The 27,556-nt window shown below is 58.6% G+C and overlaps 2 protein-coding genes across 3 annotated transcripts; both read right to left on the bottom strand.

Annotated features, from left to right (window-relative positions):
• Nucleotides 1-4,977: 4,977 nt before the first annotated feature.
• LOC142059814 (uncharacterized) lies at nucleotides 4,978-15,562 on the bottom strand. 2 transcript variants are annotated; one of them, XM_075098935.1, is made up of 3 exons: nucleotides 14,781-15,562; nucleotides 9,837-9,977; nucleotides 4,978-8,313 (listed from the first exon to the last, which is right to left on the bottom strand). In XM_075098935.1, the coding sequence occupies exon 3, from the start codon at nucleotides 8,307-8,309 to the stop codon at nucleotides 5,634-5,636; it is 2,676 nt and encodes an 891-aa protein (XP_074955036.1). In that variant the 5' UTR covers nucleotides 8,310-8,313; nucleotides 9,837-9,977; nucleotides 14,781-15,562; the 3' UTR covers nucleotides 4,978-5,633. The 2 variants fall into 2 exon arrangements, with proteins under 2 accessions (XP_074955036.1, XP_074955037.1); XM_075098936.1 differs by lacking the exons at nucleotides 4,978-8,313; nucleotides 9,837-9,977 and adding an exon at nucleotides 11,977-13,839 and having other exon boundaries at nucleotides 14,781-15,514.
• A 382-nt stretch (nucleotides 15,563-15,944) lies between these two features.
• On the bottom strand, nucleotides 15,945-24,409 carry LRRC15 (leucine rich repeat containing 15). The gene is made up of 3 exons (XM_075098934.1): nucleotides 21,809-24,409; nucleotides 20,702-20,977; nucleotides 15,945-19,363 (listed from the first exon to the last, which is right to left on the bottom strand). Exons 2-3 carry the CDS (start codon nucleotides 20,769-20,771, stop codon nucleotides 17,634-17,636), a joined length of 1,800 nt encoding a protein of 599 aa, XP_074955035.1. The 5' UTR covers nucleotides 20,772-20,977; nucleotides 21,809-24,409; the 3' UTR covers nucleotides 15,945-17,633.
• Nucleotides 24,410-27,556: the final 3,147 nt, after the last annotated feature.

The following is a 27,556-nucleotide window of genomic DNA, read 5'->3' as shown; positions in this document are numbered from 1 at the left end:
CAGCCCCCACCAGTATGCTAAAAGCTCCTGCCATTTTCCCTTTTTATCACTGCTTTAGCAGGAGAGCTCTCATTAGCTTTACATATCATCCTTGGGGAAATAGTGCTGATAGATGCGTGAGATCAGGCGGGTGGATTTTCTTTTCATCACTTATGCTGAAGAAGTCTTCCACTGCTAAAAGCAAGAGGAGAACAAGCCAGCTCCTGCAGCTTAATAGTGATCAACCCAGAGGGTCACAGCTGGATTTCACGCGCCTTGCTCTGTGCCAGTGCCTGGGGACTGCCTGGCCCTAGTGGGCAGGGCAGGATCTGGCCCAGGGCAGCACTGACCTAGAAGAGCTTTCCTTGGGGCTGGGCTCCCCATTTCCCCCTGCACAAGGATGAGTTGCCTCCCTGTGCAGCATTTCACCCTGGCAAATTGCCAGCCACAACTACAGGGAGAATGCAGCTTTTATAGGAAAGTGGAGTGATGGTACCCTTGCTGCGCCTGTTCTCTCTCACCCCACTGTGTTTGCATTGGCCGTTGTGTTCCCCCCCGAGCGTGCTGCAAGCTTGGTGGTGCTGGCCGGCTGGCATTCACACGTACTGACCGGCATGTGAGTGCTGGATCCCTGGGCGCGGGATCCACAGCAGCCTTTGCATAAACGTTGCGAGTGCTGAGGTTTATAACCCAGAAAATCTGGGCTCTGAAGGGCTCTATCTGGTAGGGCAGGAGGCGTGCTGCCCTGCCCAGAGGCACTTTTATGCCATTGTGCCTTTTCAGCATTGCATTAAGGCAGCCAAAGAAGGGGGATTTTTAATGGTTCCAGGGGAACAAAGCAGGAACGTTCAGCCCAACTTCATTACAGAATCATCTGAAATGCTTGAGGAACGTTTCCCGCTAATTATCATAAATAGCCGAAAAAAATCTTTCCCTCCCAAAGCAGGTTCCAGCTGCCCCTCTGTGTTTTCTCACCTCCACTTCCAATAGCCTGATCCTGCCCCCACACAAAGGGCAGACCCCATCTCTGCTCCCCCAACACTCGGGGGCTCTAAAGAAATACAAACAGGCAGCAGATTAACAGCACTTGTTTGCACCTTAAACAAACAGGCGACTTCCGCCCCTCCGGGCTCTCCCGCTGCCCAGGGGAGGATGCACTGGCTGGGTTTCCTTGTCCTTGCTCTACTGCCCTGCCCAGATCCTGGATAAAAGCATGGGCAGCACAAGGCATGAAGCAGGTGGACCACGGATAGGAACCTTGGGCATGCCAGCCCTGCACCCCCCTTGAGCCCTGTCCCCCATGGCTGGGTGTCCTCTCGCTGCCCCAGTTGCCCTGGGGGAGGTCAGGCCCCTGCCCCAGTGGGACGTGGCTGCAGTCCTGTTGCAGTAGGGTTGAGAGTTGCCAAGGCCAAAGCAAACAAATGAATGCCCCAGGTCATCTCCTGCCCTGTGCATCTCACACGGCTTGTCAGCAAGGAGCAGCCTGATGCAGCTGGATGGGTGCCATGAGTGGGTGCAGAGAGGGGTGATGCAGGGGAAGGATGGGGAGGGAGAAACAGACCATCCAGAAGATACATGGAGGAGTGGTGCTGGTGTTCAAAACCATCACCAGCATCGAGGGGGCACAGCAGCAACACCAAGCAATGACTGACAGCCCACAGTCACCTCTGCCGAGCGCAATAGGGGATGGATGGGTGCTGGACATGCCTGCTCAGCTGTCCCAGGCTGATCCCAGCAGCTGTAGCTGCCTCTGCCAGGTACCTGCCCCAGCTCAGGTCCTCACCCTGCAGGTCCCATGTCATCCATCTCACCTCTCCAGGCAACACTGCCAGCACCTCCCTGCTCCTATAGGCTCCAGTGTCAAACCAGCCCCTTCTTGCCCTGCCCGCAGCACACAGAGCAGCCAGCCCCCAGCACCCCACCCTGCCGGGGCAGACGGCTGTGAGAGACGTGGGGGCTCAAACCACACCAGCAGCCTGCGAGACACCACTCCCAGCACAGCTATGGCACGTGTTTGGGGCCGGCACACGAGGCGGGCGCCCAGGGAGGAAGCTGTGGCGGTGCAGTTGCAGGCTGGGGCAGGTTCCCAGCAGCAAGCCAGCAGTGGGACTCGCCCGCCAGAGGCTCAGGTTTGCTCCCCAACTGGGTTATTGTGCAAATCCCCCCATGCAGGTGTTCATTGCCCCCCTCCTACCAGCCACAAGAAAGGGCTGTTGCTCACGAGTCCCCTTCCTGCCCGCAGGGTGCCCCAGGGCAGGAAGGGGACCGGAGGCAGGTGGCAGGGACAGTCCACCGTACCCGCAGCATGGGGGCTCCCAGCAGGGCTGACGGGCAGAGGGGTTACAGGCAAGCACTGCAGCATGAGTGGCAGGGCTGTGGGAACCACATCTCGTCTGCACAGGGCAGGAAGAGAGCCAGCAGCAGCTGTGGGACTCCCAGACCATGCTGGGGACCCCCGTTCCCAGTGCCACTCAAGGACATGCATGAACAGTGTCATGTCTCTGCTTCTAACTGGTTGTCACCTGAGGCGGACTTCAGGCAGTCACAGAAACTGGGAAGAGGTTTACAGTGTCACAAGAAGCCTGGAGATGCCACACAGGGATGCTCACCTCTTTTTTTTTTTTCCAGTGCAAGAACCAGGGGCATCCCATGCAAGGAACAGTAAGCAGGGGGAGAGCAAGGGAGGTGCTGCCTTGTTCAGTGTGTGGGCAATCCTAGGCACTCCTCACCACAGGGTGCTGCGGATGCTAAAATCTTCCTAGTTCAGAGAAACCAGAGAAATTCACAGATTAAAAATTCATCAAGTGCTACTCAGTGCAATGGCTGTCCTGCAAAAGGATGCCCAGGCTGCACACAGCAGAGCAGGGAGGGTGTGCTGCGGGCTGTGCACTCCCATGGCACCTTACTTGGCCATGTACCTCCCTGCTGGGAGGACAGCCTCTCCTTGGCATCGCAGCAAAGTGCAGCTCTGAAGCAGCAAACCTGTACACTGGTCTGTCTCCCTGGTGCAGATCTCCCACGCTCTGCTCCATCCCCGTGTGCTCTCTGGCTGCCTTTGCTCAGCGATCAGGAAACCCAACCACGTTCCCCCACAGGGTGCCCAGGCACATCACCCCTAGGACATGCTGCATCCCTCCTGCCTCTCAGCCTCCTCCCTCCCAGGGGACACCAGAGGGAGCAGGGGAAAACAGCTGCTATTTCCTCCCAGCCCAGCAGAGCCAAAGCCCTCCAGGGATCAGCCCCATAGCAATGGAGGGAGCTGACTCCTGCCTGCGAGCCAGCTGCACCAGCCTGTCCCTGGGAACATGGCGGCTATATTTTCATTGCAAATTAGAAATCAATCATAGCAGGAAATTCCCGTGCTGAGAACACCCTGGCTATTATTATTTCACAGCACTCGGAGGTGTTCTGGGGACTTAGAAAGACGTGGCCCTTTCGGGGTATTATGGGGCAAATTAGTTTTAAAGGTGGCTGTAGGAATGCTGGCCATTTGGTTTCCAGAGCAGGACGGGCACAGGTGGAGGCTGCGGAGCTTTGTGCTGCTTTCAGACACACCACTGCTCTGCACAGAGGGAATCAGCATGCTCCGGAGTGAACACCTCTAGCCTGACCCCAGCTTTATTAATAACAAGTAATTAATATGAGAGCGGACGTGCCTTGTGTCTCTGAAGACCTTTTAAGATGTGATTATGTTGTGCTAATCTCACCCCAAAGTACTTCCCTGTTTAGACTGCACTGGGCCATTAAATATCTGAAAAGCCAGCACAGACCCCCCCTCACTGCCCTGGGAAGTGCTCGGGGTCTGTTCCCCAGCAGCCAGGCCCTGCTTTCAAACCCTCTAAATCAAGTATTAAGTCGAGCCCATCTGTACTGCCAGGAAAAACACTCCTTCCCACTCATCTGCGTCTCATTACCCACCGTGCCAGCCCCGGAGCCGGAGCCGCTAGCTCCATCCCGCCCAGATGTGCTGCCCTGCGTTTGCCTCCCGTATTTCACAGCCATCAGCAGGACTTCAAGGAGCAGCCGGAGGGCCTGTAACACTGCACAGGCTCTTAGCAAAGACATATATTCACATCCCTCATTCATCGCTGCAAGCACGTACCCTAACATGAAGCCCCCTTCCACCTCCCTTGGCCTTGCAACAGGCAGGGCATTGGGGGTCTCCAGCCAGGTTTCTGAGACACTTCCCCACGGCTCTTTGCCCAGCACATGTCCAGGCTACTGATTTTCAGGGGTTCTACCCCCTGAGACCCCCCCCAAAGCCAGGCAGCCCCACACGTTGTACCTGGGGAAGGGCACCCAAAGGCAGAGCAGGATGGCGCAGGCGCTGGCAGCAAACACGAGGAGTTGAAGACAGATGCTTGCAACCCTGTAGGAACCAGGGTGATTAAATCTGGGAGCAGCTTGCCTGGCACAGAGCAAAGTCAGCACAGAGCCTAGAGATAATAAGGTACCCAAAGACCCAAACCAAGGAACAACCCCTGTGTTCATCAGCGAAAAAATCTCTTGGGCTAAAGGTAAATCTTTCTAGTGAAAGTTTCAGCACTTCCAGAAAACCCAAAGAAACAACCACTTTTGTTTAAGTTTGGCACTTTCCTGGCCCTGGCAGCATCCCAGGACTGCAGAGGTGAAGGCGCACATCAAACCTGTATTTACGAGGAGAGTTACCCCTCTCCTCCTGAGCTTCAGAAGACCTGGTACTTAGCGGGCAGTCAGGGCTCAGTGTCAGGTGAAGTTATGGTATGAGCACTACGTGGCCGGTCATGCTTATACTCTGCCAGGGCAGGCAGCATCACAATGAGGTTTTTGGCACATGAGATTTAAGAGGGGGAAGAAAAGCATGTCTATTTTCTCCCTGCATCGCTGCCTGCAGGAGGATGTGCAGCCCTGGTCCTACCCCAGTCCCTGATGGCGGCACTGACTGCGCCCACCATGCTTTAGCAAGCAACAGGAATCCCCTGCAGCAGGTCGCAACGAGAAAAGCCCTGGGATGAAAAAACTACTCTTGCCAGCCCTTCAGTGCACGGCAGAGATGCAGGGGAAGCTTTAATATCAGTGAGGAGGAAAGGGAGAAAGAGAGGGGAAGAGGTCAGAGTGTTATGACAGACATACAGGTACTGACACCTCGTGTAACATGACGTGGGGAAGAGGCTGGGGTGTGGGGCAGGAAGCCTTGAGAAGTCCTTCCCCAAGGACTGCTTGTACCCTGCAGGTACCCGCCAGGGATGGGAGGAGATCCCGGCAGGAGCCCCGACCAGACCCTGCAAGCAAAAGTGGGCAGTGTCTGAGGTCCAGCGAGGTCCCTAGCCGGCAGGGTGCCGGGTCTCCAGCATTTCGGTTGCCCTCTCTGCTCCCGGTGGCCCTGGGCATGCAGTGGCAGCCACTGCCTGTGTCGGGATGCCATCTAGTGTCGCTTGGCAGAAGGGCCCGTCAGGCAGTGACACTGGGCATAGGCTTTCCAGGCTCACAGCATCTCCAGGGGCCAGCTGGGAGGCACCTCAAAACAGTCTGGGTGCTGGGACACCCATCCCTGGGGGACTGCACCACACCGATGCTGGTCCACACCCTGTGACATACACACTCCATTGCCAGCAAGCTCCAGACCCCAAAGGAGGGCAATGGGTATTTCCCAGGTCATGCAGGGGCAGCAAGGCTCAAAGCGGTGCCTGGGCTTGCTCGGGTAACCCCGGGGCAGCCAGAGCTTGAAGTCTCAGCAGCCTCACCGGCAGCAAGGGGTGGTCCTGGCGGCAGGTGGCTTGGTGAAGGAGAAGGGCGAGCATCCCCCATAGCAGCGTGCAGCCCACCTGCAGCACCAGTGCAGCCAGGCCCAGGGCCAGGGAGACCTGGCAGTGCTGTGGGCTGGACCACAGGGCAAAGCCCCAGGCATGGTGGCCACTGTGGGCCAGGGTTTGGGAGGCCAGCCAGGGGCTTGTATGGTCTGGTGGCAGGGGGACAAGAGACGTCGGGAGCAGGATGGTGTCTGCGGGGGTGGGAGCATGGTGGGGGGCAGTAGTAGTAGGCTGGGTGCCAACCATGGACAAGCCCCATGCAGTGGCATGATCCTGCTCCCTGTCTGCTGCAGGAGCATGGTGGGATGGGGAGTGTGAGGCCAGCGGGACCCTGCCTAGCACAGCAGTCCTGGGGGGTGGCCAGAGTGCCATGGGAGGTGCTGAGACAAGAGAGGTGCTGGGTTTCCCCCATGGGATGGTGGCTGGCCTCTCCGTGGGCACCAGAAGAGCAGGAGGCACTTGTCTGGTGGTGGCTGCCAGTGGGCTGGTTGGCACTGGAGTAGTGGCAGAAGCCAGAGTGGACAGTACAGGCTTTGGTCTGGTGGCCCCAGGAGGCGGAAGGCTTATGATGGATGGGGTTGGACGCAGGCTGAAGGCCTCCTGTGGCACACCTGGTGATGGAGCGGTGATGGAAGCCTTGGGCAGCACGGTTGATGATGGCATGTTAATGGAGGTCTTTGGCAGCACAGTTGGTGTGTTGATGGAGGTCTTTGGCAGCACAGCTGGTGATAGCGTATTGATGTAAGCCTTTGGCAGCACAGCTGGTGATGGTGTATTGATGTAAGCCTTTGGCAGCACAGTTGGTGATGGTGTGTTGATGGAAGTCTTTGGCAGCACAGCTGATGATGAGGGGGTGACAGAGGCCTTTGGCAGCACGGTTGATGATGGTACAGTGATGGAAGTCTTTGGTAGCCCACCTGATGATGGGGTGGTGATGAAGGCCTTAGATAGCATGGTTGGTGATGGAGCACTGAAGGTCTCCATTGGCATGATTGGCAACATGGCAGGGGTGGCCACAGGTGACAGCATGGTTGGCAGTGCCATGATGGGAAAGGCTGACAGTGACAACATGGCTGGTGCTGCAGTGGGCAAGGCTCCAGGCGACAGCAAGGTTGATATCTCTTGTGATGATGTGGAGGTGAATGGATGAGGTGGGGCAAAAGAAGATGAAAGAGGCAGAGTAGCTGGGCAAATTAAGTGGTCGTCCCTCAGTGATGTCACTGCTTGCCCTGCCAGGTGGGGGGGACTCTTGCATGACACTTGAGTGGACAATTTGACCTTCTCACTGTTGCCCAGGATCCAGCTGTGCAGGTAGCAAAGATTGCAGTCACATCTCCATGGGTTCCCACTCAGATACACTGAGCTGAGCTTCTTCAGGGGGTCCAGGAGACCTCGGGGGACACTCTCCAGCTGGTTCTTCCGAAGATTGAGTGTTTTCAGGTTTGGGAGAGAGGCAAAGACCTCATTATCCATAGCAGAGAGCTGATTTGTGTCCAGCTGGAGTTCTGAGAGCTTGCTGAGCCCAGTGAAGGCTCCTCTTGGTAGGGTTGCTAGCTGGTTGTGGGACAAGATGAGTTTGCCAAGAGATGTGAGGTTGACAAAGATGCCATCTGGAAGCATGGCCAAACTGTTCCTGCCCAGGTCAAGCTCACGCAGGTGTGGCATGGTATCAAAAAGGCAGCAAGGGAGCTCTGTAACGTGGTTTGAACCCAGAGTCAGCAGCTTCAATTTTTTTAAACCAAAAAAGCCCTGAGGTGGGAGAACCCTGATGAGGTTGTTGTCCAAGAGGAGTTTCTCCAGGTGAGACAGGCTCCTCAGGAGCATGGGTGGCAATGCCCTGAGCCTATTCCTCTGGAGGCTGAGCTCCAGCAGCCCCAGCTGACTGTCTAGCAGCCCCTCTGGGAGGTCCTGCAACTCATTCTCATACAGCCGGAGGACTTGCAGCCTGGGAAGTTTGCTAAAGGCATCCCCAGGAAGAGTTGTGATCCTGTTTCTAGCCAGGTCCAAAAATGTTAAATTGACAAGAGAATCAAAAATGCCTTCTGGAAGTGAATGGATTACATTGATGTGCAGTGAGAGCTCTCCCAAATTTTCCAGCCCATTAAACAGGCCTTTGGGGATGCATCTGAGGTGGCTGTCTCTCAGGTCCAGCTTTTGCAAGCTTGGGAGGTTTTGGAAAGTGCCCACAGGTAGTTCTTCTAACAAGGCACCAGATATCTCCAAGTCCCTCAGCTTCTTCAAACTATCAAAGGCTCCAGGTTCAACTGTCTTGATCTTGTTGCCAATAAACAAAATCTTGATCAGGTTGGGCATGTACCTGAAGGCACCTTTCCTTATAGCAGTGATGCTGGTTTCTACAAAGATCATCTCAGAAACGAAGGGCTTTGTAATCTTTGGAATCTCTTTGACGTCATTTCTTGTCCCTCTGTAGACCTCCTGGTAGTCTTCGGGCATTTCATCCAGATCTTCACCCACAATTTGATCTTGGCATTTATGGGGATGGAAGGAGAGGAAGAAAAGGAAAAGGAAGTGCTGGTTCATTGTCCTGAAAAAAAGGTTTCAAAAATCAGTTATGGAGAACAAAAAAAACCAACTCTGTCATACCATGCTGTCATTCAGCTCTTGGGACTCTTCTATTCACATATCATAACTCATTTTATGAGAGAGACTGTGCAAGCCAACATACACTGCATTTAAAAGAGTGCACTGCTGTTGGTACCAAGGGATGGAGAGGAAGGGAGAGAGAGCCAGCTCATGGCTTGGCACTGGAAGACGCTCCAGGAGGGGCAAGGGCTGGACCATCCTTCTCCCACATTTGGGCTGTAGGCTCAGCATCTGTCTGTGTGAAGAAGGCAAAGTGGTGCTGCCCATTAGCCCTGCCCCGGTAGGTCCAGTTACTCAGCATGGCAATAGCCCATTCATGCAACAACAGAAGCAATCAGCCCTGTGCTTGTTAATGAGGGACCAGAAAGGGTCCCAGAAGCCAGCCAAGACCAGACAACCTTGTTTATTCAGAATTTCTACACTGTGCTAGATGGACTTGCTATTTCATTGGTGCTTCTCTCAGTGCAGGGGAGTAATTTAAAACATTGCTTCTAAGCGTTTCCTTTTCAGGATTCTTGCTAATTGCATCATATTTTGGCCTTGGTTATGCCCTTCTGTCAGATAGAAACAGTTAACCTGTGAGCTTTAGAGCAAGGCTCGTTAAAATGCTATGAAATGTCCAGAGATTAACTCCTTAATTCCTAAAATCTAGGGCTCTGACCTGCAGTTAGGAAGTCACGCACTGATGCACATCTACCAGTACTCACATAAGGCCCGCCTTTTCCATCGAGTCATTTGGAAACACTCAGCTAACACATTAGCTAGGATTTAATGGCAGGGAGCATCGTCCTGGGACAGTAGTTTCCAGCTTGTGATTCACAGCCCTGGGTGGGAGCAGGCGAAAGGGCTGTGGGTTGCTTCTTGGGTGTCCATCAAAGCTCACCATGCAAAAAAAACCTTATGCTGGGAGGGTAAAGTTGCTATGAAAAGCTATTTTTTTTGAAAGATGTTGAGGTCAACAAATACAGGAGGCTGAAAGCTGCTGGGTTTGAACAGAAAGCAGTGGGAGGTGAGGTAGGTGCCAGCTACCCCACGGAGCTCTCCAGGGCCAAGTCATTGCTGATCCCTGCCCATGCTCTCCCCAGGGAGACTCAGGTGCGGGAGCCAGGGGTGTGGGTGCAAAAATGCCTGCTTCACGTCAGCTGCAGCGGCAGTGCAGTGGGTTAAATGCACACGTGGGAATTGCTGGGCTGGGTGCATGGGGATGGAATTTAAGAGTTATGAACTGCAAAGCTCTTTTAAAACCCTCCCTCAGCCCAGCTGACTGGTCCATCAGTGGACCTCGGTTGTGGTCTCCTGCTTGTCCCACCCTCCAGCAGCGCAGAGGGACATGTAGGGACAGCCCCCGCTCGCAGCACTGCAGCCTCTCCTGCTCCTTGCTGCAACAACACGATCAACAGCCCCCCAGAGCCACCCCTCCCGGCACATTTTAAAGAGCAAAAATAACTATTTTGTATCACTTACTTGGCCGAGTGCTTGCGAATGAGCCAGCTGCTGGAGTCAGCCGTGCCATGCCAGGAGCGACGGGGGGTCCCATCACCTGGCCAGCTCTTTATCCACGGCCCAGGCACAGGGCCTGGTTTTGTATGAGGTCAGGGTGCAGGTCTGCAAGGGGAGATAAGGGGACAGCCGGGGAGCAGGCAGCAGGGCTGTGACCCCAGCATGGGAGGCCGTTTGCAGAAACCCCTTGGAGAGGACACAGACACATACTCCTTAGGCACTATCTGCTGGTGCCACTTGACTAGTCACATCCAGGGAAACCTGAAGATCTCCAGGCCAGCCTGTTTTGTAGCTGAAGCTCTCTGCAGTCCCCTATCTCCACCAGCTCCACAGGCACCACTCCCACAAACACAACAGAAAGGAGATTTTCCTATTTAAAGCTTTTCCTATTAAAAATATCCAGCTGTTTCCTTCCTCAGGAATTGGCTTATACAGCTAAAGATGCTGCTCTGAAGCCATCTGTTTAAACTTATAACAGTGATGATTTCTGTGGCCGGACAGACACACTGACACCCAGGCTCTGGGCTCTGCTCTGTAGCCTCACACCTCACCGACCACAGGGCTGGGGCAGAGTGCTGATCTCCCCTCCACCCTAGCACAAGCCAAAGGCCCTCCCACGGTGACAGCCAGGGCTCCTGGCCAGTGCAGGATGTCTTGTGGAAAAAACCCACTCCATTTGATGCAAAGAGTTAAAATGACTTCCCACCAGATAATTGCACTAATTGCATTTAAGTGTTTCTTCTTTGGTTTTCAGGTGCTTTTGTTAAGGTTCAGCTGTTGCTCCCGGGCTTTCCCAGCAAATTTTGAAACCCTCCAAACTTTTGCATGTTTTCAACAGCCTTACCCCTTTCCAACATCAACCCTGTATGCATCCCCACTTGGTACCTGATCCAGAGGCTGTACGCTAGCAGAGCCAGGGTGCACAAGCGGCTGGAGCTTGCAGTAGGAGTGACACCAGCTTCCCTGGGCCACGGACAACATACAACCCCACGGTGTGGCAGCTGTGCCAGGGCTGGGGAGCTGCAGCCAGCCCCAGCCTCCCTGGTTCAGGCTTGGGGGTAGCCACACCAGCATCACCTGGCCTGGGAGATGGCCACAGTAGGGTGGCAGTCCCTTGTGTGGGAGAGGTGGCAGGGTGGCTGTGTGGCATTGTGTCTGGGGGTGCAGCATCACCCACCTGCCTCCCAGGAGCTAGCACAACACGGAGCTTCCACTTTGCCCCCAGCCCTCTGGCTGCGCAGCAGCAGGGAAGGGGCTGGCAGAGACGCGCAGTCCGGCAGCAAAACCAGCACAGCCCCAAGCAAGGACCCCAGGACTCCTGCTGCTGCAGGCAGGAGGCACAGGCAGGCGTTCTCCCAGCTCTGCCTGCTCTGGCCCAGGAGAGCCCGTATCGTCCCATCGGCCGCAAGATGGTGCAGCGACACCGCCCGGCCTCGGCGCCGCCGGCAGAAGGGCGCTGCTGGCTGGCAGGTCGCTGCAGGCTGCTGGGCGGGCGCCTTGCACCCACGCACACGGGCGTGCGCCCACGAGCACACACACACACGCACGCACCCAAGCACACGCATGTGCGTGCACACACACCTGCTCTCTTAGGGGAGCACCCACCTTACCTGCCACCCCCTAGACGGGCAGCTCTGCTGGGACTTTACACCCCATCTCCGCGGGTCCCCGTGGCTCCCTGGGGCAGACCACAAGGACCCAGGGCAGGGCTGTGGGCCAAGCCCTGCCAGGGTGGGTGGGGGACGTGCTGGTGCACAGCCCTGGGCCAGAGCCCACCCGGCAGCCAGGCAGCCTGTGCCCCTCACTGGGCAGCTGGCAGCGCTCGCCCACCCCACACCAAACCCGTGCCCTGGGGGTTGGTGCCAGGCTGCAGCTGAGCCTCTGCACTGCTGAGGGAAACGGGGAAGGAGGAGAAGCTGGAGAGTTGCAGCGGGCAGAGATGAGCACACCACACAGCAGCACCTACTCGACACCAGGCATCTGCACCCATGGGACACCACGCACAGCCCCAGCCAAGTCCCCGTTGGACCACAGTGACCGTCACTTCCCCCAGATGCACAGGCAGAGATGGGGAAGTGTTTCCTCTCTCCATGATGGGAACTGGTTGCACAGAAATAATGTACACATTTTAATGATATTTGAAATACACAGGAAACACATAGCTGCGAGAATAAGTACCATGAAGCCAGCTCTTGCAGAGAGCTCAGTGACAGCTGGTGACTGTGGTAGGGGTAGCAGAGCAAGACAGGGTGCCAGTTGTCAGACTGGTTCAGAGGATGCCAATGCAAGAGCAGAGCAGAAGCGGGTGCCTGCCCAAGCCCTAGGGTGCAGGGGGGAGACCTGGCGATGTGGCCCCATCCCTGCTCTGCGCTGTGATGATGACGTTGACCTGCAGCGTGCCACAGCGGGAACGCAGCTCCCAGGTGCCCTGGTACACCAGCCCTGGCCCCATCACTTGCCTGGGAGGAGGAAGAGGAGGAAGGCAAAGGCTGAGCGGCTGGCAGCTCGTGGCATTGCAGGCCACACTTAGGGTGCCCTCGGAGTTGCTGTAGGTGCACTGCCCTGGAGCATCCTCCCCTGGCACCTCATCCCAGCCCACCTCTGGGGGGTTGGTGGGCTCTCCCGGGCACTCCAGATGCCCCTGGGGGATCTCCAGCAGGGACTGTCCTTGGAGGGTGGCCGGGCTAGTGCAGGAGGCTTGTGCATGGATAAGGGGTTCAGCGAAGCTCTGCAGCCAGCCCAGGAGATAGGTCAGGTGGCAGTCACAGGCCCAGGGGTTGTTGGCCAGGCCCACGCGCACCAGCTCCTCATTGGCATCAAAGAGCCCCGGGGGCAGGCGGGCCAGGCGGTTGTGGTCCAGTGCCAGGGAGGCCAGGAGGGGCAGCCCAGCCAGCAGCCCAGCCGGCAGGCTGGAGAGGTTGTTGTGGCTCAGCTGCAGTGCCACCAGCCCCACCAGCCCCTGGAAAACCCCAGTGGGGAGATGGACCATGGCGTTGTGCGAGAGTGCCAGGGTCTGCAGTGCTGACAGGTTGGTGAAGAGTCCCTGGGGCAGCGTCTGCAGCTGGTTGTGGGCCACTGAGAGGTGGAAGAGGTGAGGGGTGCTGGCAAGGAGGGCGGCGGGCAAGGTGGCCAGGCGGTTGCCCTCCAGGCTGAGGATGGTGAGGTTGGGGAGACCAGCAAAGGTGTCAGGGGCTAGGCTGCCCAGGGCGTTGTGCTGCAGCTGCAGCCGCCACAGCCCCCCCAGCCCAGCAAAGGCACCGGCTGGCAGCTCCTCCAGCTGGTTACCATCCAGGTAGAGCTCGGCCAGCTGGCCCAGTGCCCTGAAAGCACCGGGGGGCACCCATGACAGCTGGTTGTCACTGAGCTTTAGGAGGCGGAGGGCAGCAAGGGGGGCCAGCAGCCCAGGTGGCAGCTCGGCCAGGGCATTTTGTGAGAGATCCAGGGTCTGGAGTTGCCGGAGCGGGTGGAAGATGCTGGGGGGCAGTGCCTCGATCTTGTTCCCTGGCAAACGCAGGTCCTGCAGGTGGCAGGTGGTGGTGAAGAGCCCCGGCTGCAGAGAGCGGATGGTATTGGCACCCAGGGAGAGTTTGCTGAGCCTGGGCAGCCCCACCAGCACCCCAGGGCTGACCACGGGCAAGGGGTTGCCTGACACCTCCAGCTCAGTGAGGCTGGGCAGCCCCTGAAAGGCACCAGCCTCCAGCTCCTCGATGTCATTGTTGAGGAAGACGAGCTTGGTGAGGGTGGTGCTGGAGCCCAGGGCCCCGCTGCGTACGCTGCTGAGGGCTGTCTCCACGAAGAAGAGCTGGGTGGCGTTCCCTGGCAGGCCCGCTGGGATCTCCTGCATCCTCTCATCCGAGCAGAAGACTTTGGAGGTGTCGTAGCACTGGCAGGCAGGGGGGCAGGGCAGGGGCAGCCCCCTCACCAGTAGGGACCCCAGCCCCAGCAGTGCATAGACCACCAGCCTGCACTGGAGAAGGAGCAGAGCTTCAGCCCCTGCCTCAGCAGGGCAGAAGTCTGTATCCACAGGCAGGTGCTGCTGGGGAAGAAGCTTTTGCACCCAGAAAAACAGGGGAGCAAGCCTTGGGGCGCTGCCAGCATGGGCAGCTGTCCTGTCCATGGGGCATCCCTCCAGCTCCAGACCCCCACACCACCCCAGTGCTCCCCTTACAGGAACGGGGAGTGCTTCCCTCCCACATCTCCCCACACCTGCCCCATGTGGTGGGTTGGGGGTCTTCCCCTGCTCCCCAGCCCTGCTCCAGCCCGACCTGTGACAACCAGGGTGGCCCCACCCTCGCTGACAGTCCCCACATCTTGCAGAGCAGTGGCTGAGGTGGGAGGTGTGGGGTCCCGCAGGAGACTCAGAGGAACCTGCTGCCTCACGAGATGTCTCTGCTGACACAGACCTGGCCACTGGGGCAGGGGAATGTGTGAAGCACGGGGATGTGCTGGGTGCTAGGGACAGCACTGCAGGGCTGCGCTCAATGCGAGCTTCACTGGTTGTATTTCTAATTGCCCATCAAGTACTTCTTTCTCTGCAAGCAACCAGAGCAGCATCAAACCTGCCCGAGGGATATTTGGCTTGACCAAATGCCTGTTCCCAGCCCATGGGAGGCACTTTTTGACCACCTGAACAAAGTGGTTGCCTCCAGACCTCTGCCTGTCCCTCCTTACTCAGGGCACGTGCCAGTGCTGCCAGGTGACGGGGGATGCTGCCTGCCCCACAGTGATGCCCACCTGCAGACACCCTGCACAAGCGCAGGTATTCTGGACTTACATCAGTGCTTGAGAGCAGTGTTGGGCTTGCTTTTCCTTTCCACCACCTCACTTGTTTTCACAGAGAGCCAACAGCAACTCCCCCACCTGTCCCAGGCCCCCCCAGACCACCCGAGCAGTGTGGCTGCCACTTACCGAGCGTGGCATCGTGGGGGGCCGCTACCAAGCCTGCGGCAGGTTTGCAGTTACGCCACTCGCTGAGATGGGACGATGTTTTCTGAAGCGGATGGGAAGCCAGCGGACGAGCAGTTCCTGCTGGGGCGGAGCTGCCTTTCGCTGCTTATCAGCAACAACAACCTGTGTCCTTGGAATGCTTTGAAAAATAACCTGACCCCAGAGGGACTGGAGGTGAGGCCAGAGGCAGCTGCCAGAGACCATCCTGGCAGGGAAGTGGGGTTCCAGTCCCAGACATCCACTGGCCCTGGGACGGTAGCAGGGCGCTGCTGTCACGGGTGGCACAGGTCCCACACTGAGGTTAGCACATTTGCTTGCAGCAGCCCCCCAAGAGTCCCCCCCTGGACTTTATCAAATTTCAGTGGGGAATGGGGCTAGCAAATGTCCTTTGCATGAGGGGACCAGGTGCCGCTTAGCAAGGCAAAGCAATGCCATGGGGAGGGGACCATCCTGGGACAATCGTGCTGAGATGCAGCAGGTGCTTTTCAGCCTGGGACATGAACCCAGCCAGCAGTGGGGTGGCCAAAGGGACCCATGGACCAGCTGGACTCTCAGGGAGCTTGCGGCCTGCCCAGCGGAGCAGCATACACCACCTTAAGGGCTGCCCTGCAAGGGCCTGTGTTGCAACAGGCTGGGATGGCAGCAGCCAAGCAGGCACCCCAGGGGCAGGAGGAGGGGCACTTACGTGCATTCAGCCAGACTGATGGAGCAGACAGTGACGCACAGAGAAACTCAGCTGACGAGCCAGCAGCAGCCAGCTCTGAAGGGAGCACCCCACCACCCGGGGGTGGAGCTGGGCAAACCCTCAGGGCCCTGCCCCAGGGAGAGGACTGCACAGGAAGCAGTTGTGTCTCCACCCAGAAGCTCACCCCGATCTCCAAAAACCATCCTGCTGCTGTTGAATGGCTGAGCCCTCCTGGGTCCCTCGCCCCAGGTCAGACCCCAGGCCATCGCAGGCTCTGCGGCACAGCCCACTAACTCTCTCCCAAACCCACCAGCCTGTACAGGCTTTTTGTCAAGATGAAAAAAATCCTCTTAGCAAATGAAATCAAGCACAACTCCTGTCCCTGCTGGGTCATTCCCTGGCTGCACACCGAGGAGTGGTGAATGAACAGCTCTTGGCACTGGGGGGTGGACAACTGTGCTTTAATGGAGAGGTCACAGAGCAGCACCCAACAGTTCCCCAGCACAGCCCCACGTCTCCCACCACCATTCAGGACCCAGCCCAGAGGAGCATCCCATTATGTGCACGAGTATGGGGATGCTTGTGCCAGTGCTAGCTCCTGGGGCGCTGTGAGCAGCCAGCACCATGGGGTGCACACCAAGTGTGACCCGTGGCAGCAATTCTCAGCAAGCCCGATGCCGCCACACCGCTCTCAGAGGTGAGCTGCACTCCTCTGTGGCCTTGCCATGGCTGGAGGAGGTACGGTGGCCACTGGACACAGGTGCTGCGGGGGGGACAGTGTGGCCTCTTCTTGCGATTTGCAGAGCAGCCAGCACTGGCTGACCCCGCTACCAGCTGGCATGCACCACCAGCATCCCTGCTGTCTGAGGGCTGTGAGCAGGGAGCAGGACTGGGCACACACACAGGGGGACACTCGGGATGGGAAGAAGAGTGGAGAGGAGAGGATGTAGCTTTGCCAGGCAGAGCAGGGCCAGGCTGCTCACTAGCTGGCAGGGTACACACGAGGGTGCTGAGGCAGCGAGGACCAGCGATAGAGTGCAGCAGGAGCAGCCCAAGCATGCTCCAGCAGCCCTGGGGCACAAGTGCAGGAGCCTCTCCCAGCCCCTGGCAGACAGCCCTCACAGGGAAAGGGGTGGCCAGCATGGCCAGGCAGCGGGTCCAGCTCTGTGTATGCCCCACACCCCACCTCTAGAATTCCCCTGCAGCAGGGACTGGTGTGAGCCCCCCGACCACCTGCAGGGTTGGGGCAGGGTGCTGCAGGCAGGGGCAGGGCTGCAGGAGGGTTAGCACCAATACAAGGCGAGGGCTCAGGGGATCTGCAGCCGTGCCAGACACCGGCACGTGGCCCCATGGCTCTCCAGGCAGGACAAGCACAAGCGCGAGGGAAGCAGGTTGCTTGGGGTGAGGGAAGATGCCGGCTGTGCTCTGGCCCGCGCTGCCTGCAGGTAGGGAGGGCAGCTTGGACGCAGCCGAGTCAGTCAGGGTGTGCCACCCTAGCAGCAGCGCCAGGCCCAGGCAGCCCAGCCCTGCAGGGATCCCCACCCGCATGCTGGCGAGCTACAAAGCAGCACAAGGAGACACGGTTGTGCCGGGGGTGAAGGCGTTTGCTCAGCTCCCAGCCCTGCATGATGGCTAGCACCTGCCTACCCAGGCAGGGGCAGAGGATGGAGGTATGGGGTATGGGGGAAGATGGGGAACAGGGGCTGGAGAGGGCAGCAGGCAGTGCAAGAGCAGGCAGTGCTGGATGGGACAATACAAGGTGAAAGGTGGGAAAGTCCTGTCATTCAGGGTAAGCACCATATGGCCAGATTGTGATTCCCTGTTTGAGGGTTCCCTCCCAGACTCCAGCCCGGCAGCTGCCCCTGGGCAGAGAGCGGGCACAGCGGCTGCGCTGGGGGCAGGAGGTGCTGGGGACAGAAGGCAGCTGAGACAGGGCACCCAGGGGGATGCCCTGCTGTAGAGCAGGGACAGGGCAAAGCAGAGCAGGACAGGCGAACACGCAGCACACGGGGTGATGGCAGCCTGTCCAAATCAGTGAGGGCAGCTGATGCAAAGCTGCTGTCGTGTCCCTTGGCCCCATGGGGAGGGGACCCCCGACAGCAGCGCTCCCCCCAGGGTCTGCCAGGTGCTCAGGCTTCGTTAGGTGCCTTCATCCTCATGAGCACAACGTGGCTCTTCTTCCTACAGCCATAGACCACCAGTGCCACAAGAGCAGCAAGCAGGGCCACACACACCAGCACGATGACCGTCACCACCACCCCGCTCTGCATGCGCGTCAGCCCCCACTGCCCCCTCTCCTCCTCCTCTTCCTCCTCCTCCTCCCGGGGGGAGACCGGCAGCCCCACAGGGGACTCCGTCCAGGCACCCTCTGGCAATGCTACCTCAGAGGGGCGAGCAGGGAGTGGGATGCTGGAATGGGGAGAGGCAGTGGGAGGCTGGGAGGCAAGGAGATGGTCCCGCGGCAGCCCTGCAATGGGGGCACCGCGCAGGGCAGGGGGCTGGGCACAGAGGGGGGGTGTCTCGCCCACCTTGTGGGTGTTGTCCTTCAGCCAGCCCCACAGGGGCAGGATGCCCTCATCGCAGCGCCAGGAGTTGTTGTGCAGCTTCACGTCCCGCAGGGCGGCCAGGGGGGAGAAGATGCCGGCAGGCAGGTACTCCAGAGCATTGGAGTGAAGCTGCAGGTTCCGCACCCCCGGGGTGGCCTCGAAGAGGCCCCGTGGCAGCGCCTGCAGCTGGTTGTGATGCAGTGAGATGTTCTGCAGCTTGGGCAGCCCCTTCAGCACCTGGGTGTCCAGGCGGCGCAGTGCATTGGAGTGCAGCGACAGCTCCAGCAGCTCCCCCAAGCCCTGGAAAGCCCCTGGTGCCACTGAGCGCAGCCGGTTCTTGCTGAGGACCAGGAGCTGCAGCTGAGTGAGGTTGCTGAAGACAGCATTGGGGAGGGTGGAAAGCTCATTCTCATAGAGCCACAGCTCCCGCAGATCGGGCATGGGCCCAAAGGCACCGGGAGAGATGTCCCGCAGGCGGTTGACGTGCAGCGTGATCTTGGCGAGGGTGCGCAGGGGCAAGAAGACACCGCTTGGCAGGGCGGTAAGGAGGTTGTTGGACAGGTAGAGCTTCTGCAGGTTCCTGTTGTGCATGAAGAGCTCTGGGGACAGTGTCTCCAGCTGGTTCTGGTGCAGCCCCAGCTCCTGTAGCTCTGGCAGCCCATCGAAGGTGCCCGCTGGGATCTGCCGGAGCCGGTTCTCATAGAGCCGCAGCACCTGCAGCCGCGCCAGCCGCTCAAAGGCCCGGGGCGGCAGGCGGTCAATGTTGTTCCTGGCCAGGTTGAGTTTGGTGAGGCTGGTGAGCTGGTCAAACACCCCCTCCTTCAGGTCCTGCAGGTTGTTCCCGTGCAGCTGCAGCTCCTTAAGGTTGCTCAGGTGGGCAAAGTGGGAAGGCTCTACCTGGAGGATCTGGTTGCTGGAGAGAAGCAGCGACTCCAGCTTGTCCAGGGGCTCGAAGACCTGCACGGGGAGCTCCTGCAGCTTGTTACTGGCCAGGCTGAGGTAGCGCAGGTCAGGCAGGTGCTGGAAGGCCCCGGGGCTGATGCGCGACAGGTTGTTCTTCTCGATGCGCAGCCCAATCAGCAGGGAGGCGTTGCCAAAGGACGCGTCGCCAAGCTCGGCAATACGCGTGTTGATGATCTGGAGGGTCATGGCGTTTGCGGGGATGGGGCTGGGGACTGCAGTGATGCCAGCACCAGAGCACTCCACCTGGGCGGTGCGGACACACTGGCACTGCTCTGGGCACTGGCTGCCGGCCAGCTGGATCCCCAACAGAAGCAGCAGCCACCACCACCAGCCTCCCTGCTCCATTGGGCCTGCAGCAAAAACAAAGGAGGGGGGCTCAACCCCTGTGATTTCCCAGCCGGCAGGGCCACTGCCAGGGTTGGGAGCTCTTTCTCCCTGAAAACGGCCACCGAGCCTGGGCCACACAGCAGCACGGCAGAGGAGGGCAGGCGAGAAAGGCTGGGGGCAGGCAGGGCTGGGCACAGCCTAGGCGAGAGCGCAGAGCAGGACCAAGCCAGGGGCTGTGGCGCCTGGCTGCCATACCACAGCTATTAGTGGCATCCCCGGCGTCCCCCTCGCTCAGCTCCTCCAGCAGCCAGGAGTGCGGTTTCCAGTTTTGCAGCAAGTGTGGCGAGCTGCTACCAGCGGCACTGGCCTCCTGGCCCCACCGAACAGCCGAGACCTTCACCAGAGCTGGCCTGCAGCACCCACAGCTGAGCAGGTCCCAGGGATGCTGGGTGGGGGCAGGAAGGAAGATGCCCCCCCGAGCACCCTCCTGGCTCTGCACAGCAGCAAGGGCTCTGACCCCTTTCAGCCATAAGAGCGGGGTGTCTGGTGTGGGCACCTGTTTGTGGGCTGATCCCAGGGGTGGTGCTCAAGGGAACCCTGGAGTCTTGGGGGAAAAAGGGAGAAAACCCACAGCTCCCTTGTCCCCAAGCATGGCTCAGCCAGATGGGCAAGTCTGGCAGTGCAGGGATCCGGGCACAGCACCCTGGCCGGCACAGCACCCCAGGGTGCTGAGTCACAGCCCCTGCCATCCACCCCTGCTCCCTCCAGGGAAGACGCTTGCTCTCCAGCAGGGAGGGAGGAACCCTCCACAAGTCAGTGCAGTTTATGTTTCCCATATGGAAACAATCTGCATCCAAGAACAGCTTTGTTCATAGCAAGCCATTTATAAACTTCTTCAAATACTCTGCACATCAAAAGCCCTGCTCATGTCACTCCCTGGTAAGGCAGCTCAGAGAGCTTCCACGCTGGAACACCCTTCAGAAAAGGCAGCTGAAAACAATTTATCTCCTCTTTTCTTCTAAGGACAAAAAGCTTACAGAGCAAGGGGCTGAATATGCCCTACTGCTCAGCCCCTCAGTACCCACTGCTCCTAACCTCAGCCCCCCTAAATGTTGCTTTGTCCCCCTTAAGTTTCGCTATTGGTTATTATTTAAGAGATACTACCTATGTAACTCAGCTCCCACAATGCCTAAGTGGTCTCACCTTGCTGGAGAACCCTTACAAGACAAACATCTCGATCAAATCAAAAGATGCTGAACGTGCACATCCCGCCACTGCACCACCACCACCCCTTGGAGCTGCCCCAGGAGTCCCCTGGGCCCAGGGCCCCTCACAAGGGCAGTAGCGGAGAGGAGACTTACCCGAGTGTCCTGCAGCTGCGAGCGCTGAGCGAGCACAGCTCCGTGCTGGCGAGAGCCGAGTGTGGTTCATGCTTCCCCTCCCAGTATATAACCCGTCCAAATCAATGAATCAGCACAGGGGCAGCGTCGGGGTTAGGGAAAGCGCTGGAGCAGAGCTGTTTCCAACTCAGATTTCCTTGTTAACACAGCAATCGTCTCAAGGATGGAGTTTTGGGTTTCCCCCTCCTGAACTTCAGTACCCTTGTTTGAAGACAAGCATCCAGACCTGCGAACACACTGCTCACACCAGCCAGTGCCCAAGTAGCAGCTTGGCCCTGGGAGCCCCCCTGGTTCCTGGTGGGACATGGCCGGGTGCCCTGACCGTGGGGGCAGGTGAGGCAAAGCCAGGCTCCCAGGTACAATCCTGCCCTTTGCTAGCATGCATTCACACTGGGGCTACTCCATGGCATCACCTTGCACATGCACAGTGCTTGCCTCCCCAGCTATGGCCCCTGCAAGTATCAGGACCTCTGGCAGTGCTCCAGCCCAGGGCCGGCAGCACCGGCAGTCCCCCAGCACTCCGACCCTGCCAAGTGTCACAGCTCTTGTTCACTCCCCCCAGCTGCAGACCAAAACAGGCCAGGAACTTGCAAGCACCCACTCCAGCACTCTGCCCTGCAGGCATCTCACCCAGCCCAGCAAGAGAGCGGGCACCAAGCAGGGGTCATCAGCATTGCTGGTGCCAGCTGGAGGCCAGGCAGCTTCAGAGAGCCCTCAGCAAGCCAGAGCACATCCCACCAGCACCGCTGTGCCTGCAGGCACTGAGAAATCCCCTTGCTGCCGATTGCAGACAGCCTTGCAGCCCCAACGTGGCACACGCTGCCATCTCCCAGGGGCTGATGTGGCTGCGCTGCAGCCCCCCATATGCTTCTCTTCATCCTCAGCAGCCCTGACACATGGGTGATGGAGTCCAGCACCCAGGGGTGTTTGGGAAGCAGGGCACAATCCCTTCCACTTGTTCAGAGGAGCCTTCTGCCAACCCTAACCCCTGCCCCCTCCACCCCGCAAGGGTGCATGGGGGTGCCCTTGGTCCCCCCCATCCAGCCCAGGTCCCCCCCGCTCGCCCACCTCTCCTGGGCAGCCCCAGTCCAGCAGCCACCAAGAATGGATATTCAGGAGGAAGTAGCTGGGGTGAGCCAGCGTGCGTGGCCGGTCGGGCTTCCAAGAGCCGGAACAACCCTGTGCTAACCACGGGGCAGCTGGAATTTTCCTGACCATGTCTAATCCTGTCTCAGCCCACCCATGAATCCGCTGGCTGCAACAGCCCCTGCTCAGGTCCCAGCTGGTGCTAACGAGCTGCTGGACATGGGAACAACACCGAGCTGCCGCTGGAGAGCCGGGGGGTGGTGGGGGTGGTGGAAGTCTGCCTCCATCCTTGTACCACAGTGTGCTGTGCTGTGAGGGGTGGGAGGGCACAGGGCAGCGCAGGGGATGGGGACACTGTTCAAAGTGGAGATCAGACAGATAAAAAACAATCCGCAGGGACAGAGAGGGGATTTTCCAGCCAGACTCTGAGGAAGGCAACAGGGACCATGGGAAAAGGGTAGGAAGTGGGACCTCAGCTGAAGGCAACTGCTGCCAATATGTCAGATTGCATGGGGGCCTGGATGCCATGGGACATGCCACACGGCCAGGGACCGACCCCTCCCCGGCTGGGGAGTGAGCACCGAGGCTGGGGCTACTCCCCAGCCATGGTCCCTGCCTGCTCCTGGGGCAATGGCCAGGGATTTGGGCATGGAGAAGGGGCATTTTGAGAACACCACCCACAAGCGTTTCAGCTCAGACTCTGTTGACATAGCAGATTTTCCCAGCACCGTGGTTCCCAAAATAATCTCCCCGCTTCCTTGACAGCAGTGCAGCTAGAGGTCAGGCAGCAGGCTTGGGAGCTGCCCACTCCTTGCAGCCCCAGCATGAGGGCAGGGTTCTTGTGGCCTTATCGCACCCGTATCGCCAGCTCTGTCTGCCCGCCATCAGCGCCAGCACTGCTGGGCTCCTGCCAGCTCTGACTCACCCCAGAAGCACAGTTTTTTTAGCAAGGCAACACAGAAATTAAACCCCAGCACTTCTGAAAAACCACCACCCCGAGCCCAGTCCAACAGAGAAATGTCGGACTCCGCTCCTTCCAAGCAGCGCTGCCCCAGGGGAGACGCAGGGATGGGGACACAGGGGGGCTGCCCTCAACCATCCTGCCGCCAGGAAGGAGGTGATCAGATTATGGTACTAACAGCCACGTAGAGCACCCAAAGTTTCAGAGGAGCCCAGGTAAAAGCCCTGCCAAAAACCCAGCTGCCTCTAGCCAGGCCTCAGGAACGTGGCTCTGGCCCCTGGCTGGGAAGGACAAGTCTGTTTTCAAGACAACCCTAAAAATAAAGCGAGGCTGAGTAATGGCACAAGCCCGTGCACCACAGCCACGGTGGAGAGGGAACTGCTCCCAGAGGTGAGCGCACAGGAGCTTGCCCCAGGCTACATGCAAGGGAGAGGAATGGGGAGCAGGCAGGGAAGTGGAGCTACTGCCTGTGGTATGAGAGCTCAGGACAGACAGATGGACACGCTCTGCACATCTGGAGGGGAGAGGCAGCTCCCAGAGACAGCATGTGGATATTATTGAGGGTGAGATAAGCGTTTTGCAAAAGGAGGCCTCTCCACATAGCTGGGAGCTCACACGATGCTGGATAGAGCTGAGCAAGCCTCATGCCATGCGAAAGCCCTCAGGTCTAGCAGTGCTCTGGGGACCTTCCCCCGCTCCAGCCACACCAGCCAGAGAAACGCTGAACCCCCAGACCAAGCTTGGGACAGTGTGGAGTCACCGCCATGTCCCTACGCCTCTGAGGGAACAATGGAGCCTAAGGGTGGGCATCTGCCAGACCCTGCACCCCCAGGAGACAGGGATGGCAGCAACACCTGCAGTCATGGCTGAGCTGGGGGATTGGCTCCTTCCTCCAAAGCCCCCAGACCTCCTCACCATCTCTGCTGCCTGCACAAACGTGGTTTTTTGATTCCTCACAAAAGGCAGTGGCCAGATGCTGCTATGTAGGGAAAAAGCAACAGCACAGAGTGCTGCCCCACAGCCCAGCCACTGCCAGCAGTTGCAGCCCGGGCTGGAGGTGCCCTTGCACCCAAGAGCCCCCAGGACTTTCTGCAGGCATTTATCCGCCTGCTGCTGAGCCCACAGGAGGGCTGGAGGTCCTGTGGCAAGTAGTCCCAGCTAGCGCTACCTCTTGCACTTTGACGTAACCCTGGCTGGTGGTCCCAGAGGTTGGCACGGCCAGGAGCAGGCAACCCTTGGCCACGCTGAGCCACTTGCATTTAACACAGTTGGGGTTCCCAGCCCCACCAGGGCTCCTCCCTATCCTGTGACCTCTTGCACAAGCCCTGGTGCTCCCCCATCACCAAGTTCAGCCCTGAAATGCCACCAGCCAGGGAGGTCCCAGGAGCCCCGGAACGGCAGCATCACTGTTTCCAAGGAGGTCAGCCTTGCCGCTGGACAGCGGGACAGTCATTGGTGCATCCATGCTGGCATACCTCCAGCACATCCCCATGGCCAGGGTGGTGGGCGAAGCAAAGCCGAGTGGCTCTGAATCATGAAGGGACTCAAGACTGCTTGGAAAAATTCATGTAATCGCTAAAATTAGCAGCTTGTGGGCTTGGCTAGGAGAGTGCATTGCTCATCTGCGAAACAGCTGAGCATGCTCACCCACGCCGCAGGGCTGAACAGCCCAGCAGCCTCGGTTCCCTCCCACCCCCTGCTCCCTGCACACCTCGAGCTCCTGCCTGAATTCACACCCCTCGGGGGGATGGGATGTCCCCAGGCCCCATCACTCCCCACAGCACAAGGCTAGGACAAACACCCCCTCCTCCCCATTATTTTGCACTACTGCAAGCCACCCACCCCCCTATGAGAAACCCCCACCGTGGCCCCCGGTGCTTGCAGAGACCAGCTGGCCCAGGGCATCAGGCCAAACTCTGCTCTGCTGAAGCAGAGGAGGAGGATGGAGGGCTGGGCTAGGGGCCAGAGGAAGTGGTCCCCTCAGTGCTCCAGCATAGGGGGACACCTCCATGCCTGAGCTGTGCAGCAGGACACATAGGCTCAAGCCACAGCTGAGGGGTGAAGGAAGATACATTAGTCCCTCAGGGGCCAGTGCTGGGGCCCCCACCATCCATTAGAGGGGCACTAGCAGCCCCTTCCCCACACATGCCCACCCTAATCCTTTGAGGAGCACAAACAAGAGCTACTTCACAGGGCTGGCAATCTAACCCCCCCAGTGTCTTCAGCTCCCTGCTTGAGGAACACAGGGCCAGGGCTGCCTCTCTACTCAGGGGTACAGGATGCCCCATCTGTATCTACCCAAGGGATAGGGACGTGCCCTGCCTTCCCTGGGGAAGTGCGTGTGCAGGGAAGGAGCAGCAGCCCAGGTCCCTCCAGGATGGGCAGCAGGGATGGACATCAGGCTAACCTCCATCTAAGCACCAACACAAAAACCACCACAACCCTCCTGGAGCTCAAGGAAAATGGCATTTAGGATCTCAAGCGCCAGCAGGGCTCAGTCCTGGCCTAAGACCTGAGCAATAGCAGCAGCACACAGGGCTTGGCACGGGCTCAGTGCAGCGCTAGGCTGGAAGGAATGTGGGGCTTGTGGCCAAGTCCGCCTGGAGAGATAATCCAAAGCGGAAAGAGCTTGTCCGATGGGCGCTGTGAGGCGGGGGGGGGGGGGAGAACTGGCTGGAGCAGAAGCCAATGGTGGGAGGCCGCCCCTGCTTGTGCGCTAGATGTTTGCTGGACCAGCTTCATCCCATTCTCCATCAAACCATCCCTAGCACCAGGGAGTGCCTCAGGGACCCCTTCCCGACACCCCATGGGGGAAGGGGCTCCCATCTCTCCCCAGTGCCCAGGGTCAGCCAGCAGAGTAGTGCACAGCAGGCGGCACAGCCGCCGCCGGCTGTTGCTGGCTCCCTGCCCTGGGCTTTTTTCATCTAGAGAAACACAAAGGCAGAGCTGGAAGCCTGGCCCAGCGTGAAGAAACATGACAGTCCTACAGCAGCAATTGGACAGGAGCCCGGTGGTGGGATGCCTCCAGGTGCCACTGGAGCAGCGGACCCCCACCCACCATGTCCCAGGCAAGAGGCTTTGCCAGAGCTCATGCACCCATAAACACCCAGAGGGAAGGGGATGTGAACCCAGCCTCGGGCTAGGAAAATGGAGGCATAACACCTCCATAGCTTGCCCACCTCTGGACAGAGCAGGGGCAAAGGAGGAGCTTCAGGGCTCCTGATCACTTTGGGAGCCTGTAAACACTTGCAACCTCAGCCTTGTCCCACAGGTATGTGCTTTTGGCTGCACCCCCTCCCAGCTATTCTGTCATCCCTAGGAAATGCTGTGCTCCAATATCACAGCTGCTGCATCAGCTTCCCCAGGCGATGTGTGCTGGTCAGAGGCCTAGAGGAGACATGGCCAATGCTCCATAGCATCAGCCAAAGGCTGACAGAGTTCCTGCCTCGCAGCCAGTGGTCTCACACGTTCCTGGGTGTCTTCCCTGAGCACACCTGCCATTACTTGGCTTCTTTTTGCCAGCAGGAGAGGGAGGATTCAAGGTGCAGGTTCCGGTGTTGATGGTACCTGCTGGTGCTGAGCTGCATGTAGTAGGCATGCACCTGAGCTCACTCCCTTCTGCAAGCACCAACGGCCCTCCAGCAGCTACAGGTTACATGGCAGAGGTGACACAGAAAGGGCAGAGATGCTGGGGACATGAGTACAGCATGTGGGTGCTGGTGGCTTGGAAGGGCCCTGCAGCACCTGGGAAACAGGCAGAGAGCTGCCAGCACTTACAGCAGCAGTTAATTCCCTCCTCACTACGTCGCTCTTCTGGGACTCGTGTGTTCAAGAAAAGGAGAATGGCACCTGCAGTGACATTGGGCTGGAAACATGCTGGGTACGCCCATGGCCCAGCACAGGGAGCCAGAGCTCCTGGTGCTCCAGGACTTACTGAAGCAGAGAGAGGAGGAACGACCACCACAGAAACAAATGTTTGAGGGAACCAAGCGAGTTACAGAAGACCTGTAACTCAACGAGTCTGCATTGGTGACAAGCCCAAAGCGCTCCCGACTAGGATGCGGTCCCAGAGGCAGCTCCTGGACTCAGAGGTCTAGTTAACACACAGAGCTGTTAACCATGACTCTGCATCCTGTACAGGAGCCAAGGGTGTGGAGCTGATCCCCTCAGCCAGAGCGCAGACATGCTTTGCATCCACCCTTTCCCCAGCAGCAGGGGCCCCCAGACCAGGGATTAGATACCTCCAACCTTTTCCAGCCCACTGTCCCCCCACGCCCAGGCTGGTGGCAAAGGCTGGGCAGTAGATCATGGAGGTGTGGGCTGCAGGCACCAGGAAAAGCCTTGCCAATACCTGGCAATGGCAAGTCATCAGTGCCTTGGGACAGCAGCAAGGCAATGCTGCCCAGGGAGAGGCTCCAAGATGCAGCTGCACTTTTCCCGAGGAGCCCTCCCCCTGCTGCCTCCCCGCCTGCCACAGCCGCTATCACACTGACCTGGAAGACCATCCCTTTTCCAGGCAAAATGGAGATGGGATATGAATAAGCATGTCCTTGGATTTACCAGACCAGGGAGTTTTGCAGGAAGGGCTGAGCTGCGCTGGGCAACAAGCAATGAATCAGAGGCAGCTCAAAACAGGACACCTCAGAGGAAGAGTTAGTAAAACACCCCAGGCTCTTATTGCTCCAGCCTTTTGTTGTCTGCTGACTTCACTTCCCCATCTGGCTCAAGCATGGGGAAAGCCCGATGACAGCATGTAAAGAGGAATCATC

Source organism: Phalacrocorax aristotelis, chromosome 7 (assembly GCF_949628215.1).
Source record: "Phalacrocorax aristotelis chromosome 7, bGulAri2.1, whole genome shotgun sequence".
NCBI classification, from domain to species: Eukaryota; Metazoa; Chordata; class Aves; order Suliformes; family Phalacrocoracidae; genus Phalacrocorax; species Phalacrocorax aristotelis.
This window is presented reverse-complemented; position numbering and strand designations above follow the sequence as displayed.